Genomic DNA, 21,567 nt, shown 5'->3' on the forward strand with positions numbered 1-21,567 from the left:
TAAATAGTGTGAATTCCCTCTTACCAACACTTTGGTCTATATATAAAGATATTTCAACAAAATATCTCAAACTTGATTAAAATACATTTTACTTTTGACGACTGATTAACATTTGTTTTATATTTACTGTATTACAAGTTGTGTTCAAACATTGCCATTGCTTTGATGTGGAACAGAAAGCTGAGAAAGGTGTCTAATGAGCTAGTAGACAAGATGGATTCTCTGAGTCTGGATGAATCCAAGAACGGCACCGAACAGAGGTTGTCGCAGTTGGAGAACGTCTTCTCTTTCTCAACCGCTGACTCCTCTACTTTCCCCAAGAGCCAATGTCAAGAATTTATCCAACAAATTCAACACCTTCCCCCAGGTAAAAAATACTATACTCTCTTGATCTCAGCAAAATGTATCCACTTTCATATTTGATTCCAGCCAAATATGTGGTTTGCACATGCCAGTAATGCTACTGTAAACTGTACTTGCACTTTCTTGTCTTGTCCATATCCTGATTTCATTCAGATTAATAGATGCTTTTGTGCTTGATAAGTTTATGTAATTTCTCCTTTCCCTCTGTGCATCTTGTTCAGGGGTGACTGTGTGCGTGATGTCTGTGCTTGGAGTAAAACCTGGTGAGATAGGCGACAGCATCATACTGTCACGTCTTGAGAAGGGATCTGTCCCTGTCACCGTTCACATCCCCACATCTAAACAGCAGGTGAAGACAATGAATAATACAGGATGGTGGCCTCAATCTGAAACCAGACAGTTGTCGTGTAAATACATGGCTTTAGCAATATGGAGATGCTAGTTACTTTACAATGTAGCCATACTTACAATCTCATTTTGTACCAGCAGTATCAAGCAGCCTAACTGAAAGAGAGAATATCTACTGCAGCAGTAGTTGAATTAAATATAAAGTCATCTATCTAGAGCTGCAACGATTAATTGATTACTTGTGAACTATTAAATTAATCTGCAACTATGTTGAAAATATGACATTTGAGGACATCATCTTAGACTTTTGGAAACGTTGATCTGCATTTTTCACAGTTTGAATAAGGGGGGCCTTAAAGAGACAGGAGCATCTACAGATTGTTTCAGACAGAGGCTGAAATAGGGCCTGTATGTATGTATGTATGTATGTAACTTTGAATCATGCAAAGCTGCCATAGAGGAGTCACAGAACTACAATATTGGCCTGGAAATGTAGTATAATAGGTCTCCTTTAACATCCCAGATTTAAAATTCTGTCTTTGTGTCTCTGTGTTATTCAGCACCCGATCAGTTGGCTGGTGCAGGAGATAGATAGTATTCAGGTGGAACAGAAGGTCGTGAGCTGTGTGTCTGAGAAAGCCAAGTGGTGGGAGGGCCGCCGGGCGCTCGACTCTCGTGTTGAGGTAAGTGGTGAAGAACGAGGGTACTGCTGGGAAGTCAGAGGGCTTCACAATGCCCGTTTTATAAAGTTAGTTTAACTTCAGGTTATACACTTTCACTAACACATGTAGAATACGAAAACAGGACACAAACAACATTTTTAGTCAAGTTGATTACAAAATGTCTCTTAAAAGTTCTTTAAACCATCTTTCAGCAACTTTTGACAGAGATGGAGGGATTGCTGGGATGCTGGAGGAGCTTTCTCTTACCCCATTCATTGCATCCTGAGCTCACCAAACAGACCCAGCACCTTTGCAAGTCCTTGTCTGCAAAGGGAGTGACAGTCAGTGAGGAGATGTTGAAGGTGTGTGGTGCTTTTTTTTTTTTTTGTTGTTGTTGTTTTTTCTCCATGGACCTTAATCATCTGACCTTCCTTTCTGTCTTGGTCTCAGAATCAGCTGGAAAAGGAACAGCAAAGCAACAACCACTAACACTACTTAGTTGTGTTTCAGGCTGTGCTGTCTGCCTCTCCGGTGCTCTCCCAAGAAGACCTTAAAAGATTTGCTCTGGGAGTTTCTCCACAGTGGGACATAGAGTGTGACCAGCTTCTCCGTACAGCTGTGTCTCGACTCGCTGACAGAGACGAGCCCCACAGTCACATGGTTCTCATCCTGGACAAGGTTGGTTTCGTCATTTCTATTAAATATTGAATTTACCTACAGTCTGATTTGTACATAAATGGGCTTTTTGAGAGAGAATATCTCCAAAGCACTGTAATGCTAAGGTATCGACTTGTGTCCCGTTTCCTTTGCAGTACCTTCAGAAGTTGCCGTGGGAGAGCATCTCCATCTTAAGAACTCGCTCTGTCAGCCGGATGCCTTCCCTGCACTCACTTATTGGACTGAGCATTCAGAAAGAGGTGAGTTTAAGCGCCATTACTGTGCCAATTTTCCCTGTAGTGCAGATGTATTTAAATATTTTAATCTTCCCTTTTAGACTGAGTCTCAGTCTATCCTGAAGCAAGGTGTGGATACAAGGCAGGTGTTTTATGTGCTGGACCCTGACGCCAATTTAGGACACTCTCAAGACCGATTCAAGGAATGGTTTAGCAGGTGAGAGCAGTACTCATAACCGTTTTAAAAGTGATCCATTTGATTTGTCTGCATGTCTTTCTGTCACGGGTCTGTTTTCCTTCCCATTTATTACATTACTGTTCTAATTGAAGTAAACCGGACTGGGAGGGTGTGTGTGGAGTTGCTCCTGACTCGGGTCAGCTGGAAGAAGCAGTTGCCAATAAGGATCTTTACATGTGAGTTTGTGACAATCTTAAATAGTCTGATAGGGAGAGGAAATAATAACAGTGTTAGATGTTGAAAATAATAAGTTCATTCAAAATCCAGTTCTATAGAATACAATATTTTGCACTGAAATTTGTAAAGCATTGGATTGGACACAATCAGGATTATTAAATTGATCTGCAACAATTTTGATAACTGATTAATCCTTGAAGTCATTTTTAAAGCAGAAATGCCAAAAATTAATTGAAAAGGGAACATTTGCTGGTTTTCTTCATCTTTATATGAGAATAAAGAGAATAGCTTTTGGACAGTGGAAACTAACAACTTTATAGATGAGATGTAACCTAGGACTCCAAAAACCTTTGAACATTTTTCACTATTTTCTGACATTTTATAGACATAACGATTAATTGTTTAACTGCGAAAATAATTAGAAGATTAATCTAATGAAATGAATCATGAGCTGCAGCCCTATTAAAAACCCTTGTCTGTTCAACTAAGACAGAAGTTGTCTTCTGAGTTGGATAAAATTTAACAAACACTGTTTTTTTGTTTGTTTTGTTTTTTATTTGCTGTATATTAAGCTCTTTGATTTGTACATCTGTTTTACTTTACATCTTCTCTATGTCCCTCTTACCCCGGGGTGCTGCAGTTACGTGGGACACGGTGCAGGTGCACGGTTCCTAGATAGTCAGGCTGTCCTGAAGCGGCAGATGAGAGCAGCCTCTCTACTTTTTGGTTGCAGTAGTGCTGCGCTGGCAGTGCGTGGGGATCAGGAAGGACAAGGCATCATCCTCAATTACCTCATAGCAGGATGGTGAGATATGTCTTTACTTGCAATTGAATATGAATTAGTTAATACTGTCCTATTAATATATAATGTTTGTTGTAGACTTCACTAGCAGACTTCACTGGAATTATTTTATTTTTGAGGGGGAAGGTTAAATACCAGCAACTTGATGAATCTCATTTACCACATTAAATATCAACTTCACAACAACACCGCTGAACAATATGCAGTAGATAATGTCAAGTACTCTGAACAGGAGTCACATCTAAGAATGTTGTCTTCTCAGTACTATTAGAGACCAAACATATTTTTGACTGGTTTGCGGAAAATAAGACCCCTGTCTTTCTGTGGAAACCATTACAACATTATAAGGCATATAAATGGGTTGGTATTTGGAATAGTTATAATTTAATTTAATGCTCTAGACTCCTGTGGTGTCTGTCATGAATTATTATTTTATTTTATTTTTCCTCCTTAGCCCCTTTGTTTTGGGAAACCTGTGGGATGTGACCGATCGGGATATTGATCGCTTCACTAAAGCCTTGTTGGAGTCCTGGTTATCCGCTGGGTCTGGAGCTCCCCTCCTGGATTATATGGGTCCATCACGTCAGGCCACACACTTGAAACACCTCATAGGAGCTGCACCTGTTGTCTATGGTTTACCAGTCCACCTGCTGTAGGTGGAAATTCTTCTAAAAACAGCATGTATACAATCTATGCAGTATCTAAGTTTATTGTTTCAGCACACAAGCTGAAGGATGTGACTTTAACTTGAATTTTAAACCTTGTTTTGGTACAATTAAAGTACTGCATTTCATTTTATTTAATCCAACGCTTCCATTTTTAAACCAATGTTATGATAGTGTGAATGATTTTAAATATCCTGCTTACTTTTAATAAGTGTTTGAATGCATTTAATGTGTTGATTGAACAACAGTTTTTGAATAAATGTGTTCTCAAGCACAGTCAGTGTCTGCGTTGTGGAAATTGTATCTAGTCACATTTTTGCGAAGAGCTGGGGGCAGCTGAAAAATTTTATTTTCTGTATAATCTTTGAACAAGAAAAATCTGCTGTGTTTTATGTGAACAATCAATATACTATGGGAACAAGTCAAATACACATAGTTGTTCTTACAGTGTATATTTCCTTGAGGTACTATTCTCATTAAAACTAAAAGCTGTAGATCTAATTCCTAACTGATAGAATCCGAGGTTTTGGCTAACAGGGATTTCTTTTGAATACTTTTACCTCATTATTTGAAGCTTTTGTCATGTTTCAACCATAGACTGTAGGTTTCAACATGACATTACTTTGGATGTAAGTGGTATAAGAAGCATCCGCTGTAAAAAAGCCAATTTGCATGAGGTGGTCAGAAGCGATGGCCGTAGAGCAGAAGTATGAAGGTTATCAAGAAAACCAATATTAATGAGATCATTTAATGTTTCATTTCAATTGTACTGTGATTTTTCTTAAACGATGCCATTTTTATTTGCAATTTTATTTGAAAAAATATACAATTTTCTGCGCTTTTGTTCAGTCCCAATTGGACAGTAAACTTTCATTTTAAAATGTAGCTAGTGTAACCATAACACTGATATGACTTATCTTTAGGGGTATAGTGAAAATGATTAATCAATAAAGATTTTATTTCATTTTTATTGCTGATAGAAATAATGCATTTTAGAAACTTTTTTTTTTTTATTTATGACCTATGCGTGTATTTTATTTTATACGGCTGTCATGCATTTAAATGAAAATGTTGGTGTTGTTTAGATCAATTAAATTATTATTAAACAGTTTAAGCGCGTTTCAGTTAAAACCATAGACTGTATAAAACAGGTTAGTTAAAACATCCGAAACGTTCAACATTCTTCGGGAAAGTAGCGGGTGCGTCTCATGTCTTGTCCACGAGGCGGCAGAGTGTCAGACTAATGACCCGGAAACACAATCACTTAGGGTCATTTGGCATCGCGCTTCCAACATGGCGGTGAATCTCACAGACCTCTCCCTGCCTCAATTAGAGGGACTAAAAACCCAACTAGATCAGGTAATATTAAAAGGTTTAGTGTATTTCAGTCTTGACTGTGTTGTTCGATATCGACTTTATGAGGCAGATAATCTGCGTGAAGACGGGAGGGTGTGCTAACTTAGCTAACACCTCTGAAGCTAACGTTAGTTAAATACCCACCCGGTGTGTAACTTAATATTTCACGCGTTTTCAACGGTAAAAAAAAAATGCTTTAAAATGTTAGGTGTGGGCACATTGTTATTCTTCAAGTAAATCAGTGCGTTTGAGTTATTCAGATAGCTGACAGGTGTGGTTTTGTATGCAATGGGTGTGATCGCTTTGTTTTTTATCTGACATCCAGTTGTGTTTTTGTCGTTCATTTTAATGTTTTGCAGGAGATTGAGTTCTTGACGTCTTCAATAGGTCAGCTCAAAGTTGTCCAGACAAAGTATGTTGAAGCAAAAGAGAGTTTGAATGTGCTGAACAAGAACAATAAAGGTGAGTAAAATAAGTTTTGTGACCAGGCTTTGAAAAGAGTGTAATAATTGAGAAAATAAATTTAGCTTACTAGTGGTTCTTCATTTGTCATGAAGAATAACAAACAATAACTTTGTCCTCTCTCGTGCAGGAAAAGAACTGCTCGTGCCACTTACCAGCTCTGTATCCTTCCTGTACCGTGGAAGTCCCAGCATTTCATGTTTTGTGTGATTTGCTTGAAATGAAGTTATGTAGCTCTTGAGATGTGCGTACTTGTCCTTGACATTTCTACTTCTCAGATGTACGTCCCGGGATCCTTACACGACGTGGACAATGTTTTAGTCGATGTGGGGACAGGATACTACGTCGAAAAGGCAAATATATTTGCATTTGAAAATCCATAAATATTATCGTTTACAAATTATTTATTTAAATGTATTCAAATAATGTAGAACAGTTATCTTAACATGTGTACATTTGAAATTTATACTTAATTTGTCTGTCTCTGTAGAAAGTGGAAGACTCAAAGGCATTCTTCAAACGCAAAATAGACTTCCTCACAAAGCAGATAGAGAAAATTCAGCCTGCCCTTCAGGAAAAACATGCCATGAAACAAGGTAAGCATACAGTGCAGAATGTAACTATTTGGACTACATATGTTTTGGTTCTATAGTCTTGTATGCTGGATGTGACAAACAATAAGGTTTAATTTAAGAGTGTTCAGATCCATATTGGGTGAACAGTGCAGGAACTGTAGCCCTTTCTATAGGTTTACAAGACAAAGTCCCACAATACAAATGAAATAAGTTTGCTAGTAAAAGAGAAGATAATGCTTTATTGATCTCCCAGAGGGGATATTCAGGTGTTCCAGCAGCACGAAGACAGACAGAGAAACATAAAATAAAATGTCTATAAAGTAAGAATACAATAAAATAGAAATTATACAAGAGCAATTAAACTTACAGGCAGTATCAGTACATATACAGTACCCACAGCTGGTGTCAATAATACAGTCTCAAGCAAGGTGATATAGTGGTGTGATTAGTAAATATGGAAGTGCAGATCATGCTGTATGAGGTTAGTAACAGGAGAAGTTTCACATAATGCTTCAGGCCACCGTTTTATTAACCTTTTTTGACTCTGTCCTTTTTTTTCTGCTGAATTTTGCAGGCCATGGCAAAAAAACAGATTTTACTGTAGCCATTCCTAATCTTTATATATTCACCTCTGAAAGTGATGAAAAATAAACAAATTGTTAACAAACCTTTTTTTTCAAAACATATAACACACCTATTTACTTAATACATTGTGTTTTGTCTTGCAGCTGTGATTGAAGTAATGAACGTGAAGATCCAGCAACTACAACAGAGCCAGCAGTCGTCACAGATGGTTGGGGCCACCAAGGCTTAATGGGAACGCCTGTTTAAGTTTGTGTGCAAAAAACGTACATGTTGTAGGACAAGAAAATGCCCTCCATTAATCTAATGAAGTCATGTTAAATACTGAAGAATAAAGAATTTCTTTTGTTTGTATCTGAAATAGATGCACAAACCTTGTCACCAGTAAATTAGAAGTCTAGTTTAAGGCTATTGTCACGGCAAAGAGATCATATGTCAGTGGGACAATTTTTAAATAATTGAATTGGGTGTCCAATTAGTTTGCATAATTAAAGAGGTCACATTTAAAGGTAAAGATTTCATTGTTGTGTATTCATCAACTACCAGACCTCCCTTTTTTTGTTTAAATCATATAATAAGTAAACTACATCTTCTTCAACATGTGCTAAAGAAGATACCTGTTGGTGTGTTCACTTATTCTGGTTAACTAAAACTGCCCAGGTTGAAGATGGGCAGAGATCTGGGACTTACATGAGGTCTCTGGACTCCAAGGCGGTACACATTCACACAGTCTTGTGAAGAGGTCTAATCAGCCACAAGTGAAATCACCTGTGGATTTAAGGCAGAAGTGATGGTATGATGGCAGAGGAGAATGGTTCTTGTGTAAGAGATACTGTGGAATCATTATCAGCAGAAACATAGTCTTCCAAGATATGCTCATTACAGTTTCAATGAACATTAGCCTTTTATACAGCTTCTTCCTTTTATAAGTTCCAGTACTGAAAGTAAACCTCGCATATTTAGGCAAGACTGATTTTTGGACATTTTTAAATGATTTTAAATTGATAAAAGTGGCTTGATCATTGAGAAACCTTGATAGCATGTAGTAAACGCAACTGCAATTTGTAGTTATACTTTATCAGCCCTAAACAGTTCTGCTTTTTTAAAATAATTATTAGATTCATATGTTTAAATTTCATATAAGTAGATCTACCATTATTATTTGTGTCACTTCAAACTAGTGCTGGGCAATATGGCCAAAAATGTTATCACGATAAAAACGTTACATATCATTCGATATCGATAATTACCACAATAAATGTTACATCTTTATTTCTTTCAAGTTTAAAGGCTGATTTTTGCTCCTTACTGAAAATTGAAGAAACCAGATGGATTATGTGGTTAACCTTTCTTTATGGTCAGAATGGGACAAACACTTGATGCCAAACAGTGGAACACTTAACAAATCTGATGGAGAACATTCAAAACTGTTAAAAAATTTAACATATGATTAGTAAATCTTTTTTCAGTCCCTTTTCTTCAACAAAATAAATATTTTATTAGAAAAATTACGTGCTAATTTGTTCGTGATTCAAATGAATTAAACCAAGTATTTGACGATATATTGAACAATTATTATATGGTGCTGAGGAAAATTATATTGCGATAATGATCATTATTGTTTTATTGCCCAGCCCTACTTCAAACTGTTTAAATATGAAGTAAACACACAGTGCTCACATTACTCTCCCTTGATGTTGCAAGACGGAACTTTGGCCATAACGTTATCAGCACCAGACTTTGCATGGGGTCATGTCCTATAGTCCGCTTGGGAATAATTCAGTGTGTGCAGCCTTTAATGCTAACTGTCAGTTATAGCACAATATATACATACACACGCGTGTCATACAAGTTGAAGGCGGGTCAAGTGCCTCGTTTCCTGCGGCCGTACTCTCCCCTTGGGGAGGTCAGTCGCTGCTAAGCTGCGGTGTTAGCGTTGGTGTTGCCGGGGAGGTGGAGGCGGGGTGCAGCCTGTTGGGACGGTCGGTGGCAGACAGAGGACGCAGCTGTCACTAAGTGAAGGAGCGGTGTTGAGGAATCGAGGAACATTTTTCGTCAAATGGGAAATGTTTGAGTAAACACAGGGAAACAGTAGTTAGTGTTACAAGGTTAAAGAAGAAGCTTTCAAAGTTGTGGTCTGCACCGTTTGGACTGGAGCACGTTCGGCCGTTAGAGTGACGTTACCAGGGAGAAAGCAACAACGGCCCACCAAGTGCCGTCAATATTTTTAAAAACCCTTCGCAGGAGAAAAACAACAACAACAACTGAGCACTTAGAATCTTTTGAGCTGAAGAGGACGTTAAACGAAGGCGAGGATCAAAGCAGCATGGTGAGTTTTGGGCCTGGAAACGAGCACGCTAGCTAACATGCGACAACCTGTTTGCGTCCTTCCTCCCGTGTGTCTCGTGCTGTCTGAAGCGCGACCAAACGGATTTATTGGCTGTAGTATTAACTTTACACTTTAGTTAGTGAGTCAGCTTCGCACTATGGCTGTATCTATGTACAGGTAAACATGTGTCATTGTCAACGCATCCAACATATTAGGTTAGGAGTTTAAAGAAAGGCCGGTTCTGACTGGTCTGCTAGTAAACTTAAGCTAAGTTAGTTAGCTAAACGCGTGTATTTTCGCTAGTCAAAATATAGCCAAACATAACGCTACCCTGCAAACACGTGTTGAAGAACATGCTGAATTAGGGAATATTGTGACAAGTCGCTGCATTACAAGTGGCACTAAACATATTTTAATTCCCTTACGTAGAAACTAACTGCTGCACGTGATTTCAGTTAAATGTTAGCTGTTATACAACTGTAGCTAAATAGCTAACGTTATCAAAGAGTCCGTGACAAAGGTCATGGCTGCGGAGACGTCAACTTTGAAAGGAGATCAATCTGGGATGATTTAACATTGTAAATCAATTCACTACAGTCGAACAGCACCCACAATCAGCTCTATTTAATCGGATTTAGAGAGAAACAAATGTAGCCGCACGTTTTAAGTTGCATGAGCACGTCGGCACCATGTGCTCTTTCTTCCCGGCCAACGTAACGCTACTGTTCTTGGCTGCAGAGCCGAGCTGAGTTGTAACTAAATGTTGGATAGTCGACAGTTAGGACCAAAAGGTCAGAGACAGATTCGTATGGCGGTGTAGTGTCAATGACAGAAGCACACTTTTGACGTTTTTGCAATGGATGACAGGTCAAACTGCCTAGTTCAAGTCACGCTGAAGCTCAGGGGCGGATTTTGCGCCATGTATGGTTGCATGTGACCGTTTGAGAGGCGGGGTGAGAGTGGTGAGGGAGCCAATGAAAACCTGAGCTCGGATGGTTTTGTTTTGTGTGCAACGATCTGAGGCCTCGCAAGGACGGAAAGCAGTATTACAGGATCTCGGGTGAAGTTGCCTCATTCATTGGATTGGCTGTGAAATATCCGTGTAAGGGAGTTACTTCTGAATGTTGTACTCGTTTAAACCTGTTTTCAGGTTTGATATTGAGCATTAGTAACTTAAAAAATGCTTCAAGTTACTAATGCTTGTGTAAAAACAGTTTCCATAGCTTATTCAATACGTTGTCATTGCATGTTGATATTTTTCCCGAAGTTCCACTCTGGTTTTTAAATAAATGCATTACATTGATCTGTGATATTCATGTTATTTGGTAAAACTAGGACATCTGAATCTACATATCAATCTACCTTGTTTCACAGGGTTTTTTCAAAATGTTGAATGACTGATGTTAAACAAATTATCCTGTTTGAAGACTTTTTATTTTTCTACCTGGAGTTGTGGAAAGCATGCACATAAGCTGCGGTTCACAAGAGCTTTCTGTAATTCATTTATTCTAGGTAGTGGGAAGGTGCTTTTAAAAGAGGTTCTTTTTGCCTAATAGTACTTTATACACATACACCACTTGGCAATTTTACACTACACAACTCTTTACACCTCCGTCCACAATTCTACTGGTCTAGCATCCAAGTCCTAGCTCCACTTTTGGAAACTAACAGTTACCAAGAACACAAATTTCTTCTAATGACTGATATCACACGTCTGAAATCAGTTGCTGGATCATAACACTGCTTTCCTGCTCTAACTGCAGTATTGTGCTTCCTGTAACATGCAGTGTAATGTCTGTACCCGAAACTGTCTTCTGCAAATCACAGTATATTCTTATAATCATGCAGGTTACCACAAAGGGAGCTGGTCTGAACCCCAACGCTAAAGTGTGGCAGGAGATCCCTGCTGACCAGAATGACATCCCAGAGGGGACAGAGGATTCACCTTGGCTGATGACCTACCCTCCTCCTGCTGAGATGACAGATGGTATGAGCTTATTCAGTTCTCTGTGCTGAGAATGTTTTTTAATGTCAGTTTTTCCTAATTTTTCTCCTTCTAACTTTGTCATTAATGTAAACCAAACCCATGTCTCTCCTGCACTGTTGCAACATTTAAGTATGGGGATAGTCCATGTGTGACACGCATAGACATGTATAGTATTTATTGAAGATTACCAAGATAATTACAGTAGACAATATGTTGAGGAAATCATTGTATCTCTCGTCCTCAGGGTTACGCAGCAAAGACGAAGCTTGTTCAGAGCATTAGATGATGTCTAAACATGACAGTTATTTCACAACAATGTTGTTACCACTTGTCTCCTCTCACTTAGGTTACTCCGACGATCTCTCTTCAGGGGGAAAAGGATACAACACTGAATATCCTGACACCACTGCCAACTATGTTCCAATACCCACAGAGGGCATTGTGAATGGCACTGACCACCTTGACTTGAGCTATTTGGTCTTTGACGAGTCAGCCATAGATGATGAGGTTTCTAAGGAACAACCGATGGCTGAGGAGAACCTACGAGAGTCTTTGAAGAAACAGCTCGAGTTCTGCTTTTCAAGGTGAGTGGTATAGCAATGTACAAAGTCTTTTTTATAATACCACAGATTGCAGTTTCCAGTGTTAATTCCTGTTCTTTTTACACTTGCACATATATACTTTGTTGAACTAGCTTGTGTGTGCACTATCAGCAGCCATTTATGGAATTTTATTATTTAATTTGACAATTTGAAAGCACTTTCCATTTTTCTTGATTCATTTGTGCTAACCATGATACAATTTAATAACAGTTAGCCTAACAAAGGGATTTCTGTCCTAGGCTATCTGCAATTTCCTACATTCTTACAACGTAGATAAAAGAGTTATGTTTTGAACAGTATCTTAAAATAAAACACAAATGTGAGCAATAAATTGGCAGAATTCATAATTGAAGCACCAAATGAATCCGTCCTCCCCTACACTTTATATCAGAGTTTTAATGTTGTGAGATGAGTCTTTAATTATTCTCTTAACATGGCAGAGCTGGTAGACAAAGTATGTAGCAAAGACATTTTGATTGATTTTAGTACAATGCTGTTTCGGGTGTTTTCAGAGAGAACCTTTCGAAGGACCTGTACCTGATCTCCCAGATGGATATTGATCAGTTTGTCCCCATCTGGACCATTGCTTGCATGGAGGACATCAAAGCCCTTACCACTGACATGGACCTCATTCTGGATGTTCTGCGAGGTACCATCGCTGCTGTTCTCCCTGTATTTATGAGAAATGCTTGCAGATTCATTGACACTTTAATTTTCAGACTGAATCTATACAAAACTTGAGAGTTAAAAAGTTTAAGTTTTATAAGTGGAATGGGTTTTGTGTGAACAGTGCACATCTTAAAGGGTAATTTCGGTATATTTAAACTTGTGCAGACACCCGGTTCTTTCCTGTGATGCATAGCACTTCTGCTAACGTTCATGTTTTTTATCATGGATCTGCTGACCAGGGTTTTGTTCTGTTGATAAAGACACTGAGATGGTGAAAACGCTTATCTTTAGGTTGTGTCTTTGTTACAGCATCTCCCATGGTGCAAGTTGATGAAACTGGAGAGAAGGTTCGACCAAATCACAGTCGCTGCATCATTATTCTGAGGGAGGTCCCAGAGACTACACCAGTCGAGGTAAAGAAAGTTCATGCTGCATGCTAAGCATTGTCCTACACAACACCACCCCTACCTCACTGACCAGTAAGTCCTACAAATGAAGTGCTGCCACATGCTTGAGCTTTCTTACACTGTGGTCAGACAAAGCAGCTGTCAGCGAGATGGTGCATTACCTGCGTCAGTGCATTTTGGTGTTAAAAACTGTGGATTTATTTATTGTAGTGGGTTTATTGTGGTTCATTGACAGCTTATTGTCACAGCAGCTGCAGTGCGGCATAAGGGGAGATGTGGTATGAGTTCAGTGTTGGAGGCAGAAATGTGTAACATGTGCCTCGCATCTCTTTCACAGGAAGTGGAGGCTCTTTTTAAGAGTGAAAACTGTCCAAAAGTGTTAAGTGCTGAGTTTGCACACAACAGCAACTGGTACATAACTTTTCAGTCAGATATGGATGCACTTCAGGTACGTCTCCACATTAATAAAATACATTTTTGGTTGAATGCAAATTTTATACTTTTATTTTGTCATTTATAATGTATTATTTTAACATTGGAAATGTACAATATAGCCACTGTCTTGATTACAACGGTCTGTTCGCTTTGTTACATGCAGCATTTTAAATGTAGATGCTATCAAGAAATTGCTTATTAGAATATACTTATTACAGCATCTTCATCTTGTTATGCACAAGTGACACAGTTATAACCTCTGAATATTTTTGACTGTGCTCTGGGGGGTGAGGGAAGGGAAGCTTAGTAAGTTATTTTTGTATTTGAAAGGGAACAATTATACAGGATTGAGAATTTTTCTTCTTTTGTCCACAGGCTTACAGATACCTAAGAGAGGAGGTAAAAATGTTCCAGGGAAAACCAATCATGGTGAGTTCTGTCACTGAATTGACCCTCTGCTAAGCCACGCCCCGAATACACAGCTGGCCAATAACAGCGCAGTATAGGACTCAGTCTAACTGAAGTCCGACACTATCATGGATGCGCTCCATTGACTCTAATGTAAAAAGAGTCATTTTCTAGCTTTTTTGGCTATATTTTTCTAAGATATGGTCAAACACTGTTCCTGGGGCACTTGTAATAGTTATAGTTGCTACCCAGAGAGATTGATAGGAAAAATACGACTTATACTCTTTCCAAAACCTAAAATAAATCCACAATAATGTCGGCTGTGGATCGGTCCTAATGTTAGTTAGCCAATGCTATCTAACTTCCTACTCAATGTAATAAATCCCTGCTGTTCTGCTTTCTAATCATTGTAATAAAAGCATAGAGGCCTACCCAGCTTTACAGGAACAGTGTTGATTGTTCATATAGTTGTCTTTTGTCTCAATCGTCGGGATGTGGTGGTTCACTTGTAACGTTACTGTGTGATCGGTAGGCTTTAGCTTCTATCTTTCATTTTTTTTTAACGTTTGTTTGAGTCAGTTCGACAGCCTGAATACAACCTTCAAATCCATAATGCAACTGCAAAACTGTCTACTTCTTGTATTAATAAGCAATCTCTTCTGTCTGAGATCGCTTTTTCCAACTAATTTGACAATAGTTCTCTGGGGAGTGCAGTAATAAGACAGTGGCAGCGTCAACAGTTTGTCGGATTTAGCAGCAGTAACTAAGGGGGGCGGGGTTTAGCGAAGGGTCAATTAAACAACCACTGATTGACTTTATTTAGTACGCTACTAAGTGAAGTTTTTATCTCGGGCTGGATCACCACTTATTTATTTAGACAGCAGGAAGGAGCCTTAGTCGTGTTATGAGTTAGCTGTCACGTCACTGCTCTTTAGGCTAGGCTGTTAGGCTAAGCCGTAGCCTCAGGAGTGACCTTGGGATTTGTGTGTACAGAGACTTGATAAGCAAGGAGTTGTTTGTTAGAACTGTTGCACGCCCATATCTCCAGACAGTTTGATTGCCCTTCTTATCATGGTGTGACATTTAACTTTGCATTTCAGGTATCTAATACACCCATTTTCAGCTGGACTTTGATTTGACCTTGTGTGCCCTTTTTCCACCTGATAAAACAAATTCTGCTGTGATGTATTAACGGCCCTGTCTAAACCCCAGTGATGATCGGTATCGCGCTTGGAAGGACCCATAGGCACTGTGGCTGGCTGGGAGAAACTTTTCATCTGTAGTTCTCTATCAGTCTGCTGTATCTCTGCATCTACTCTCACTCACCCTCCTTTACTCCCCCCCCCCTCACTCCCCTCTTTTACTCTCCCCTCTCCCTCCCCCCTTCTTTCCCCTTGTCAGTGCAGTGTTTTATGGCCTAATGACCGTGAGTTTATGAGATCTGAGGGGACTGAAGGATGATCTTTAAGAGCTACAGCGCTACTCATCATGGGTACAGTGGAGGTGTCTCAGCTTCACTCCTTGCACACATACCTGATTCTGTTCTTTCTTTTCCCTTCCTCTCCCTCCAGGCCCGCATTAAGGCCATTAACACATTCTTTGGTAAGAGTGTCTTCCACAGTGTGGACTCGAGTGTGTACAGTCAACATGCCCAACCACAGGCTCAGTATGGCTCCCCAGTCTACATGCAGCAGGTGTACAGCTCTCAGCAGCAGTACCCTGTCTACCCTGTGGTGTCTCCCTCCTGGAACCCTTCTATCATGCCTTACTTTGAAACGCCACTGGTAAGGACCTGAATGTCTCCTAAAAAAATAGAAATTTACAAACTTCTTTTTGTTGAGAATAATTTAGGTTTATTTAAAATTATATTATATCAAGGCGGTCACAGCAGTGTCTGTTGCATTTGATATTCTCAGCTTCCGTCCACATACTGTACATATGTGTTGTTCAGAGCGTCAGAGATTTGTTTGGAGCAGTCTAATTTGATTTTCTTCTGCTTTTGTGATATTCAGGCACCTTTCCAGAACAGTGGATTCATGGGTGGTTACAGCAGTTCAGGGAACTACAAAGGAAACTCGAGCTCTATCAACCATCGACCCATGAGCAGGATGCGGTAGGTGCAAGTCATGACGTGATAACTCTCTCATTCATAGTAATGCTGTCCAGTCTAAATGACCTCTTTCACAGTCTCTACCTAAATTGCAGAACAAATCACAACTACTCTTTCCAATTAATTTAGCATGAATAAAACCCAAGTTATAAGGCACTGAAAATTGATCTCATTAATACATTTAAGATGTTTCAGGTGTACTAGTTTATCTATCTTTTGTTTTTGGAAGATGAATTTGTACAAATTATTTTCCAAAAAAAAAATCAAAGCAAGTTCTTTATAAAAACTATTTATAGATGGAGATGCATGACATTTAGAAACGAAATAAGTGTTCACAAGCATTTGCACCGACCATCTTACCCTCTCTAATAAGTAATTAATTATACTAGCACAACCCTAAGTATCAAAATGTGTGGGGTGTGTTTTTTTTTTTGTTTGTTTTTATTTGTTTTTTTTAATGGTAGAGCTGACATTCAGTATGTGTGTCCTTTTGTGCATGCCCAGAAACCATGTTAAGGGTCACCCTAGGCCTGGAGACGTGCCCCCTTCTTCTTTGACTCCGGGGACCCTGATGGATGGCCTGTCTGTTCCCATGAGTCCACAGCCCCTCCAGACATCAGGGACACTGACTGGCACCACTTCAACAACAGTCTCTCTGCTCTCCTTCAGCTTTAAAGACGCTCCACAGGCCACCATACACAGTGGATATCTGAGCGGGGCTGGACGGGGCAGGTGAGTGAATATTATTCTGCCTATTAACACTATGGAGATGGAGATTTACAATAAAAATGTGACGATCTGATGTGCATAGAGGTGTTTGTTATGCGGTGGGGATAATTTCCCACATTTTTACTTCTTGTCCTGTCCCTTTCTGCTCACATCTGAAAGTTATATTGTCTATTTTACGCAGTTAGTGGAAACAATCAATTTTGTTTTTGATTTTCACAATCAGTTCCAGGGAAATACTAAATAAATAAAGCCATTGCTTGTGGTGGTGTTTCTTACATGTAAATGTAACTTTCTGGTGTAAAACTTTCTAAACTAAATGATCTGTCTATTGGTGCAGGAGAGGTAGCCACAGAGGTATGAGGAGGAAAAAAGAAGATGAACATTCCCCAGTAAGCACATTTCCTTTTACCCAGTTTTGTTTTTTCTTAAAGTGTGATTCTGACCTCCTTATCAAAAAGTTGTCTTTAACTATAGTATATTTGGGCCCACTTCACATAATGTTTATCTTACGTTTGACTTTAACTGCAATGAAAATTTCAGAGGCCTGTCCCTGTGGTGCCCCCTCCGCCGAAGTTTGACCTGGCAGCTTCCAATTTCCCCCCTTTGCCGGGGTCTGTGTTCAGCAAGCGGGGAGAAACTACGCCAGAGATGCGCCTTTCTGATGTTGTCCGTGGCCTAAAGGTGACCAACAAGGTAGATATCTTGTCCTCTTTGCTAGTTTAGGGTTTTAGTTAGAATATAGTGTTTGACAGTTGTATAAATGCACATCATTGTTTTAAATCCATGATCATTTCAGTCTGTGAGCCAAGAGGTTAACGAGACCCAACACACAAACATCTCAGAAGATGCTGTAAGCAAACCCGATTCTGTGACCCCGGTTGCTCAACCTGCTCCTGTGACACCGCACACAGTAGTGCCACCAGTATCAAGGTAAGGTTAATTTCAAGTTAATAAAATTAGTTTGAACGAAAAGGGAATTTACATGAAGAATGACTTTTGCTTGTTATGTCGATTTTAGTGTTTCTCCTCCAGCAAAGGAAGAGGATAAGGCTGAACCTCCTATTCCAAAGGGAAAAATCTCCTTGTCCACGCAGGCTACCTCCCCAGCAGCCTCTGAACATGCCCCCTTCACCTGCAGCCGGTCGGTTTCTACAGAAGCACCTTCCATAACTGCAACTTCCTCTCTCACAACTCCAACATCAGAGCTGGTAAGGCTTGCAACATCAGTTTATAGCTCCCTGTTGACTCATTCCAAGAGCCACTTAGACAGTGCTTAGTTTGTTGTAGCAAAAAACATGGAGCCATTGTATAAAACTTGTATGAAATTGAAAGATTATACCACTGAAAATGTCTAGTCTAAGTATGCATTGCTTGTAGGTGTATCCACTGGCTCTGTACATTTTGTAGCTTGCTTCTTTATGGAGGGAGGCAGCTGAGCCTGGATTCACAGCAATTTCAGTGGATTCCAATTGTGAATTGAGAGTAGAGGCAAAAAAAAAACGTACACTTTTCAAACTACCACTGCAGCGTAATCCACTTCTATGCCATTGATCTTAATGGTCAGTGTGAGTAATGTGTTAATATTTTGGATGATATGGTCTTCACATGTGCCATAACCGTTTTTATCTCTTATTATTCTCTAACCAGGAGCCTAAAAAACTTAGCTATGCAGAGGTGTGCCAGAGGAGGGCCAAGGACCCGCCCCCAGCACATATGGCCTCTCCCTCCCCTCCAGCCTCCTCAGCCAGCCAACCCCTGCAAGAGCTCAAGGTCAACAGGGTTGAGGAGCCTAGGCCCAACTCCAGGCGCGCTACAGACAAGCCGGAGAAATCCAGAGACAACCGTCCTCCTCGTCAACCATTGCGCTCCTTCAGAGGGGCGAATGGCCAAGTCAGGTCTGGAGGTACAGCGCTGAAGATTCAGGAGCATCAGAGAGGCCTGAATACTGGCAAACAGTTTTCCCCACAGAGGGGAGCCAGACGCAGTGGCAAAGAACAGAACATTCCCCCAAAGTCAACAAAATAACTAAAGTAAAAAGAACCTCTAAAACAGAAATACAAATGATATGGATGTAAATATATAATATATGTAAATAGACAGATGTTATATTCATTTGACAGAGTTTTTCAACTAATCTCTTGACATTGCAGACCTGAAATTATTTGGGAAGACTGTAAGATATCCCTCTTTAGGAAAAAGCGTATGGTCTGCTGACAGACCTGCAGACTATTGTGGTGATGAAAAATACTTTGCTTAAAGTAATATCACCATGATGTTATCAGAAGGTGTGTGTGTGTGTGTGTGTGTGTGTGTGTGTGTGTGTGAGAAAGAAGGATCATGTTACTTTTAAATGTAAAGTAGTCTAACATTTAGCAGGTGTTGTGAACATCCAAAATGACAAGACACATTTCATTTCTTTGAGTGGTTATTGTCAACATGTGATTCATCTTGACTCTTGATTTCCACTTTTTTTGTGCATTTATATCAAGGATATATGGAGGAGTTATTTATTAAATGGAATAGAATCCATGACAGAATCAGAAACAGGGGGGTTGGGGGTGATTTAACCACTGAAAGTTTGAGTTTTAATGATGGGTATTCATGTTTTAAAGAATTGTTCATGATTGTGATGCTTTGCTCCACAAGTGATGGTGGTGAATACTAAGTTACATGGATTCAGAATATTGCGTCATGTAATGACTATAGTCATTCAGTGTTTTGACAGTAGTTTTCTTTGTGATGCAGCTATTGGATCGATACTGCTAACATTTGAAATAAGCTCTGTAGGAGTAGATCTGCAAGATTGAATCAGGGATTTAACTCCTGTGCTAATTACTTTGTCTTGTAAGAAGTATAGAACATAAATAACCATGAGAATAGTAGCCAAATAACCTACTAATGCTGAGGGTTATTAGTCGTCTTTGTGTTTTATCAGATATCAGTAATGCTGGTGCCTGTCTCACAAAGCAAGAGGTTACACCACTAACTTTGGCTTCAGGCCTGGCTTAAGATATGAATATTTGTGTATTTTCAGTTTCAGGAAAGTTTTTAGAGTAGGATGGTAAATCTTGAAGAATGAGCTGTCCGTCGTCGTTGACTAGCGTCTGCATGTGAATAGCTCAAACGTATTTGATGATCTGAGGGACCTCAGGAGCAGAAATTAGATGTTTTTTCCACATTAGAATTTTGTTGCCTCTTCTTCTTTGACGTTTGATGCCATGGCCTGTGTTTAAACTTGATTTGGTGACATTGATTTCCTGCATCTGTTTTGAATGTACAACTTTTGGCATAAAACCACTTTCAAGCTTGATTTTTGTCTTCATGTGGTAGCTTTCCTTGAGTTTGTATACACATTTGTTTTTTGACCTGCTGTAGACGACATTCATTTTCTATTCATTTGTAAGGATTTTTTTCCCATGGTATTCAGTGTTTCTGTAGTATTTGAAAATTGGTGTGTGGACTGATCTGAGAAAAGATAACTTTGTTGTGGGCAAGTGAATTGGATACCGTTCCATACAGCCCCTTCTGGCTCAACAGTGAGCAGAAAATGCCTTCACCTGTAGTGCTTTGAATGGAAATTCACAATCTTTTGATCTCAAGGCTTTTAATCATTTAAGAAGTAAGAAATAGAAAGGTGTCGCACAGAAATGCTCAGCTTGTGCTTATATGCATTTCATCTGAATAGTCTGTGTTGAAAATGAACAAAAATTGGGTGACGATAAATTACAGATTTTAAACATTTTGCCTTAGATAAGTGTTTGAGTCCTACACTTGTAGGGGCTTGACCGCAGTGTACAGTACTTTGTCTTTAAAATCAGTAGTGCAGTTGTCTTCTGTAAATATGTCTGTCTCATGGTGATAACTTGTGTGTGCAAGAGAGCGCTTGTTTCTGCTTCAGACTACATGGAACTGTTCTCTCAAACCAAACCCCCGCAGTGCCTTTTACGGTGTTTCATTTCGGTATACAGAGTGCAAGAATTTTGAGCACATTCATTTCTCACACTGAACAAGGCTGGTTTTCAAAATTCAACATTATCCGTTTATAACAACCGACACTATATCTTGTCCAATGTAAATCTTATAGATGTAGCTGCGGGGCTGGGGCTGGTTGGAGTGGTGTGTGTGTGTGTGTGTGTGTGTGGTGTGTGTGCACGCTCACATGCTTTGTCCATTATGTGTTGGATACAGTTTATTTTGTTCTTGTCGATGCAATTTCAGTTTTATATCAAAATACTGCTTATAACTCTCACAATCAAACATGGTATTGAAATTTTCAGCCACACTGGTTTATTAAATGAATATTTTATTGCTGAGCCCAATGTAGGAGAATAAAAATTTATTTTTTAAACAGTCATGTCTTTGTGTGTGTGTTTATCAAGAAGTGAATAAGTTATCATCAGATGTGTGAATTGTTGCTTTGCCTCTTTTTAAACCTGGAATTTGTTCTTTTCAGCACAACAGACAGGACAGTGACAGACATGGGCAGTATTTATGTCCCACCACACCGCACCAGAGAGGATTTGTGAACGGATTTTAACATGTCATCTGCCAAGTAACCATCCGGAAATACCCTTGACCATTATGTAACTCTTAAGCATATTTGATCTTTTTGTGAGCTTGTTCAGAAGATTTAATTTACGCGTGGCACTAATGCAGCGGAATAGCATTTGTATCGACATGAAGTAATGGTGGAATACTACCGTACAAATGAAATGTAAAGATTGAGTTAAATATTGGTCGTTTCGACTGCACGTTTACGTTTTCCACC

General features: G+C 39.3%; 3 protein-coding genes across 9 annotated transcripts in view; all 3 read left to right on the forward strand.

Moving 5' to 3' along the window:
• Positions 1–4,424, forward strand: part of espl1 (extra spindle pole bodies like 1, separase) — a 15,139-nt gene extending 10,715 nt beyond the window's left edge. For both annotated transcript variants that reach the window (XM_046029193.1, XM_046029194.1), the window contains exons 25-32: positions 1,272–1,394; positions 1,586–1,735; positions 1,884–2,051; positions 2,186–2,290; positions 2,368–2,483; positions 2,597–2,680; positions 3,322–3,486; positions 3,938–4,424. In XM_046029193.1, the coding sequence (XP_045885149.1) occupies positions 1,272–1,394; positions 1,586–1,735; positions 1,884–2,051; positions 2,186–2,290; positions 2,368–2,483; positions 2,597–2,680; positions 3,322–3,486; positions 3,938–4,139 (1,113 nt within the window). In that variant the 3' untranslated portion in view covers positions 4,140–4,424. The remainder of the gene's footprint in view (positions 1–1,271; positions 1,395–1,585; positions 1,736–1,883; positions 2,052–2,185; positions 2,291–2,367; positions 2,484–2,596; positions 2,681–3,321; positions 3,487–3,937) is intronic.
• A 931-nt stretch (positions 4,425–5,355) lies between these two features.
• On the forward strand, positions 5,356–7,637 carry pfdn5 (prefoldin 5). Its single transcript, XM_046029224.1, has 6 exons — positions 5,356–5,507; positions 5,864–5,966; positions 6,097–6,128; positions 6,245–6,319; positions 6,457–6,562; positions 7,270–7,637. Exons 1-6 carry the CDS (start codon positions 5,442–5,444, stop codon positions 7,353–7,355), a joined length of 468 nt encoding a protein of 155 aa, XP_045885180.1. The 5' UTR covers positions 5,356–5,441; the 3' UTR covers positions 7,356–7,637.
• A 1,356-nt stretch (positions 7,638–8,993) lies between these two features.
• larp4ab (La ribonucleoprotein 4Ab) lies at positions 8,994–21,149 on the forward strand. Of its 6 annotated transcripts, none has more exons than XM_046029203.1 (15): positions 8,994–9,452; positions 11,301–11,439; positions 11,786–12,023; positions 12,554–12,690; positions 13,020–13,123; positions 13,455–13,565; positions 13,928–13,981; positions 15,532–15,744; positions 15,973–16,073; positions 16,575–16,802; positions 17,137–17,188; positions 17,340–17,492; positions 17,596–17,729; positions 17,818–18,007; positions 18,447–21,149. In XM_046029203.1, the coding sequence occupies exons 1-15, from the start codon at positions 9,450–9,452 to the stop codon at positions 18,822–18,824; spliced, it is 2,235 nt and encodes a 744-aa protein (XP_045885159.1). In that variant the 5' UTR covers positions 8,994–9,449; the 3' UTR covers positions 18,825–21,149. The 6 variants fall into 6 exon arrangements, with proteins under 6 accessions (XP_045885159.1, XP_045885160.1, XP_045885156.1 ...); XM_046029204.1 differs by lacking the exon at positions 8,994–9,452 and adding an exon at positions 10,110–10,554; XM_046029200.1 differs by lacking the exon at positions 8,994–9,452 and adding an exon at positions 10,838–10,990.
• Positions 21,150–21,567: the final 418 nt, after the last annotated feature.

This window comes from Micropterus dolomieu, linkage group LG18 (assembly GCF_021292245.1).
Source record: "Micropterus dolomieu isolate WLL.071019.BEF.003 ecotype Adirondacks linkage group LG18, ASM2129224v1, whole genome shotgun sequence".
In the NCBI taxonomy this organism is placed as follows: Eukaryota; Metazoa; Chordata; class Actinopteri; order Centrarchiformes; family Centrarchidae; genus Micropterus; species Micropterus dolomieu.

Excerpts from the sequence above, each read along its gene's own strand:
- pfdn5 (XM_046029224.1), top strand. The coding sequence starts at position 5,442 with ATGGCGGTGAATCTCACAGACCTCTCCCTGCCTCAATTAGAGGGACTA. Across the intron at positions 6,320-6,456 it reads CAGGATACTACGTCGAAAAG|AAAGTGGAAGACTCAAAGGC; the intron begins GCAAATATATTT and ends CTGTCTCTGTAG. Across the intron at positions 6,563-7,269 it reads AAAACATGCCATGAAACAAG|CTGTGATTGAAGTAATGAAC; the intron begins GTAAGCATACAG and ends TTTGTCTTGCAG.
- larp4ab (XM_046029200.1), top strand. The coding sequence starts at position 10,853 with ATGTTAAACAAATTATCCTGTTTGAAGACTTTTTATTTTTCTACCTGG. Across the intron at positions 10,991-11,300 it reads GGAAGGTGCTTTTAAAAGAG|GTTACCACAAAGGGAGCTGG; the intron begins GTTCTTTTTGCC and ends ATAATCATGCAG. Across the intron at positions 15,745-15,972 it reads CTTACTTTGAAACGCCACTG|GCACCTTTCCAGAACAGTGG; the intron begins GTAAGGACCTGA and ends TGTGATATTCAG.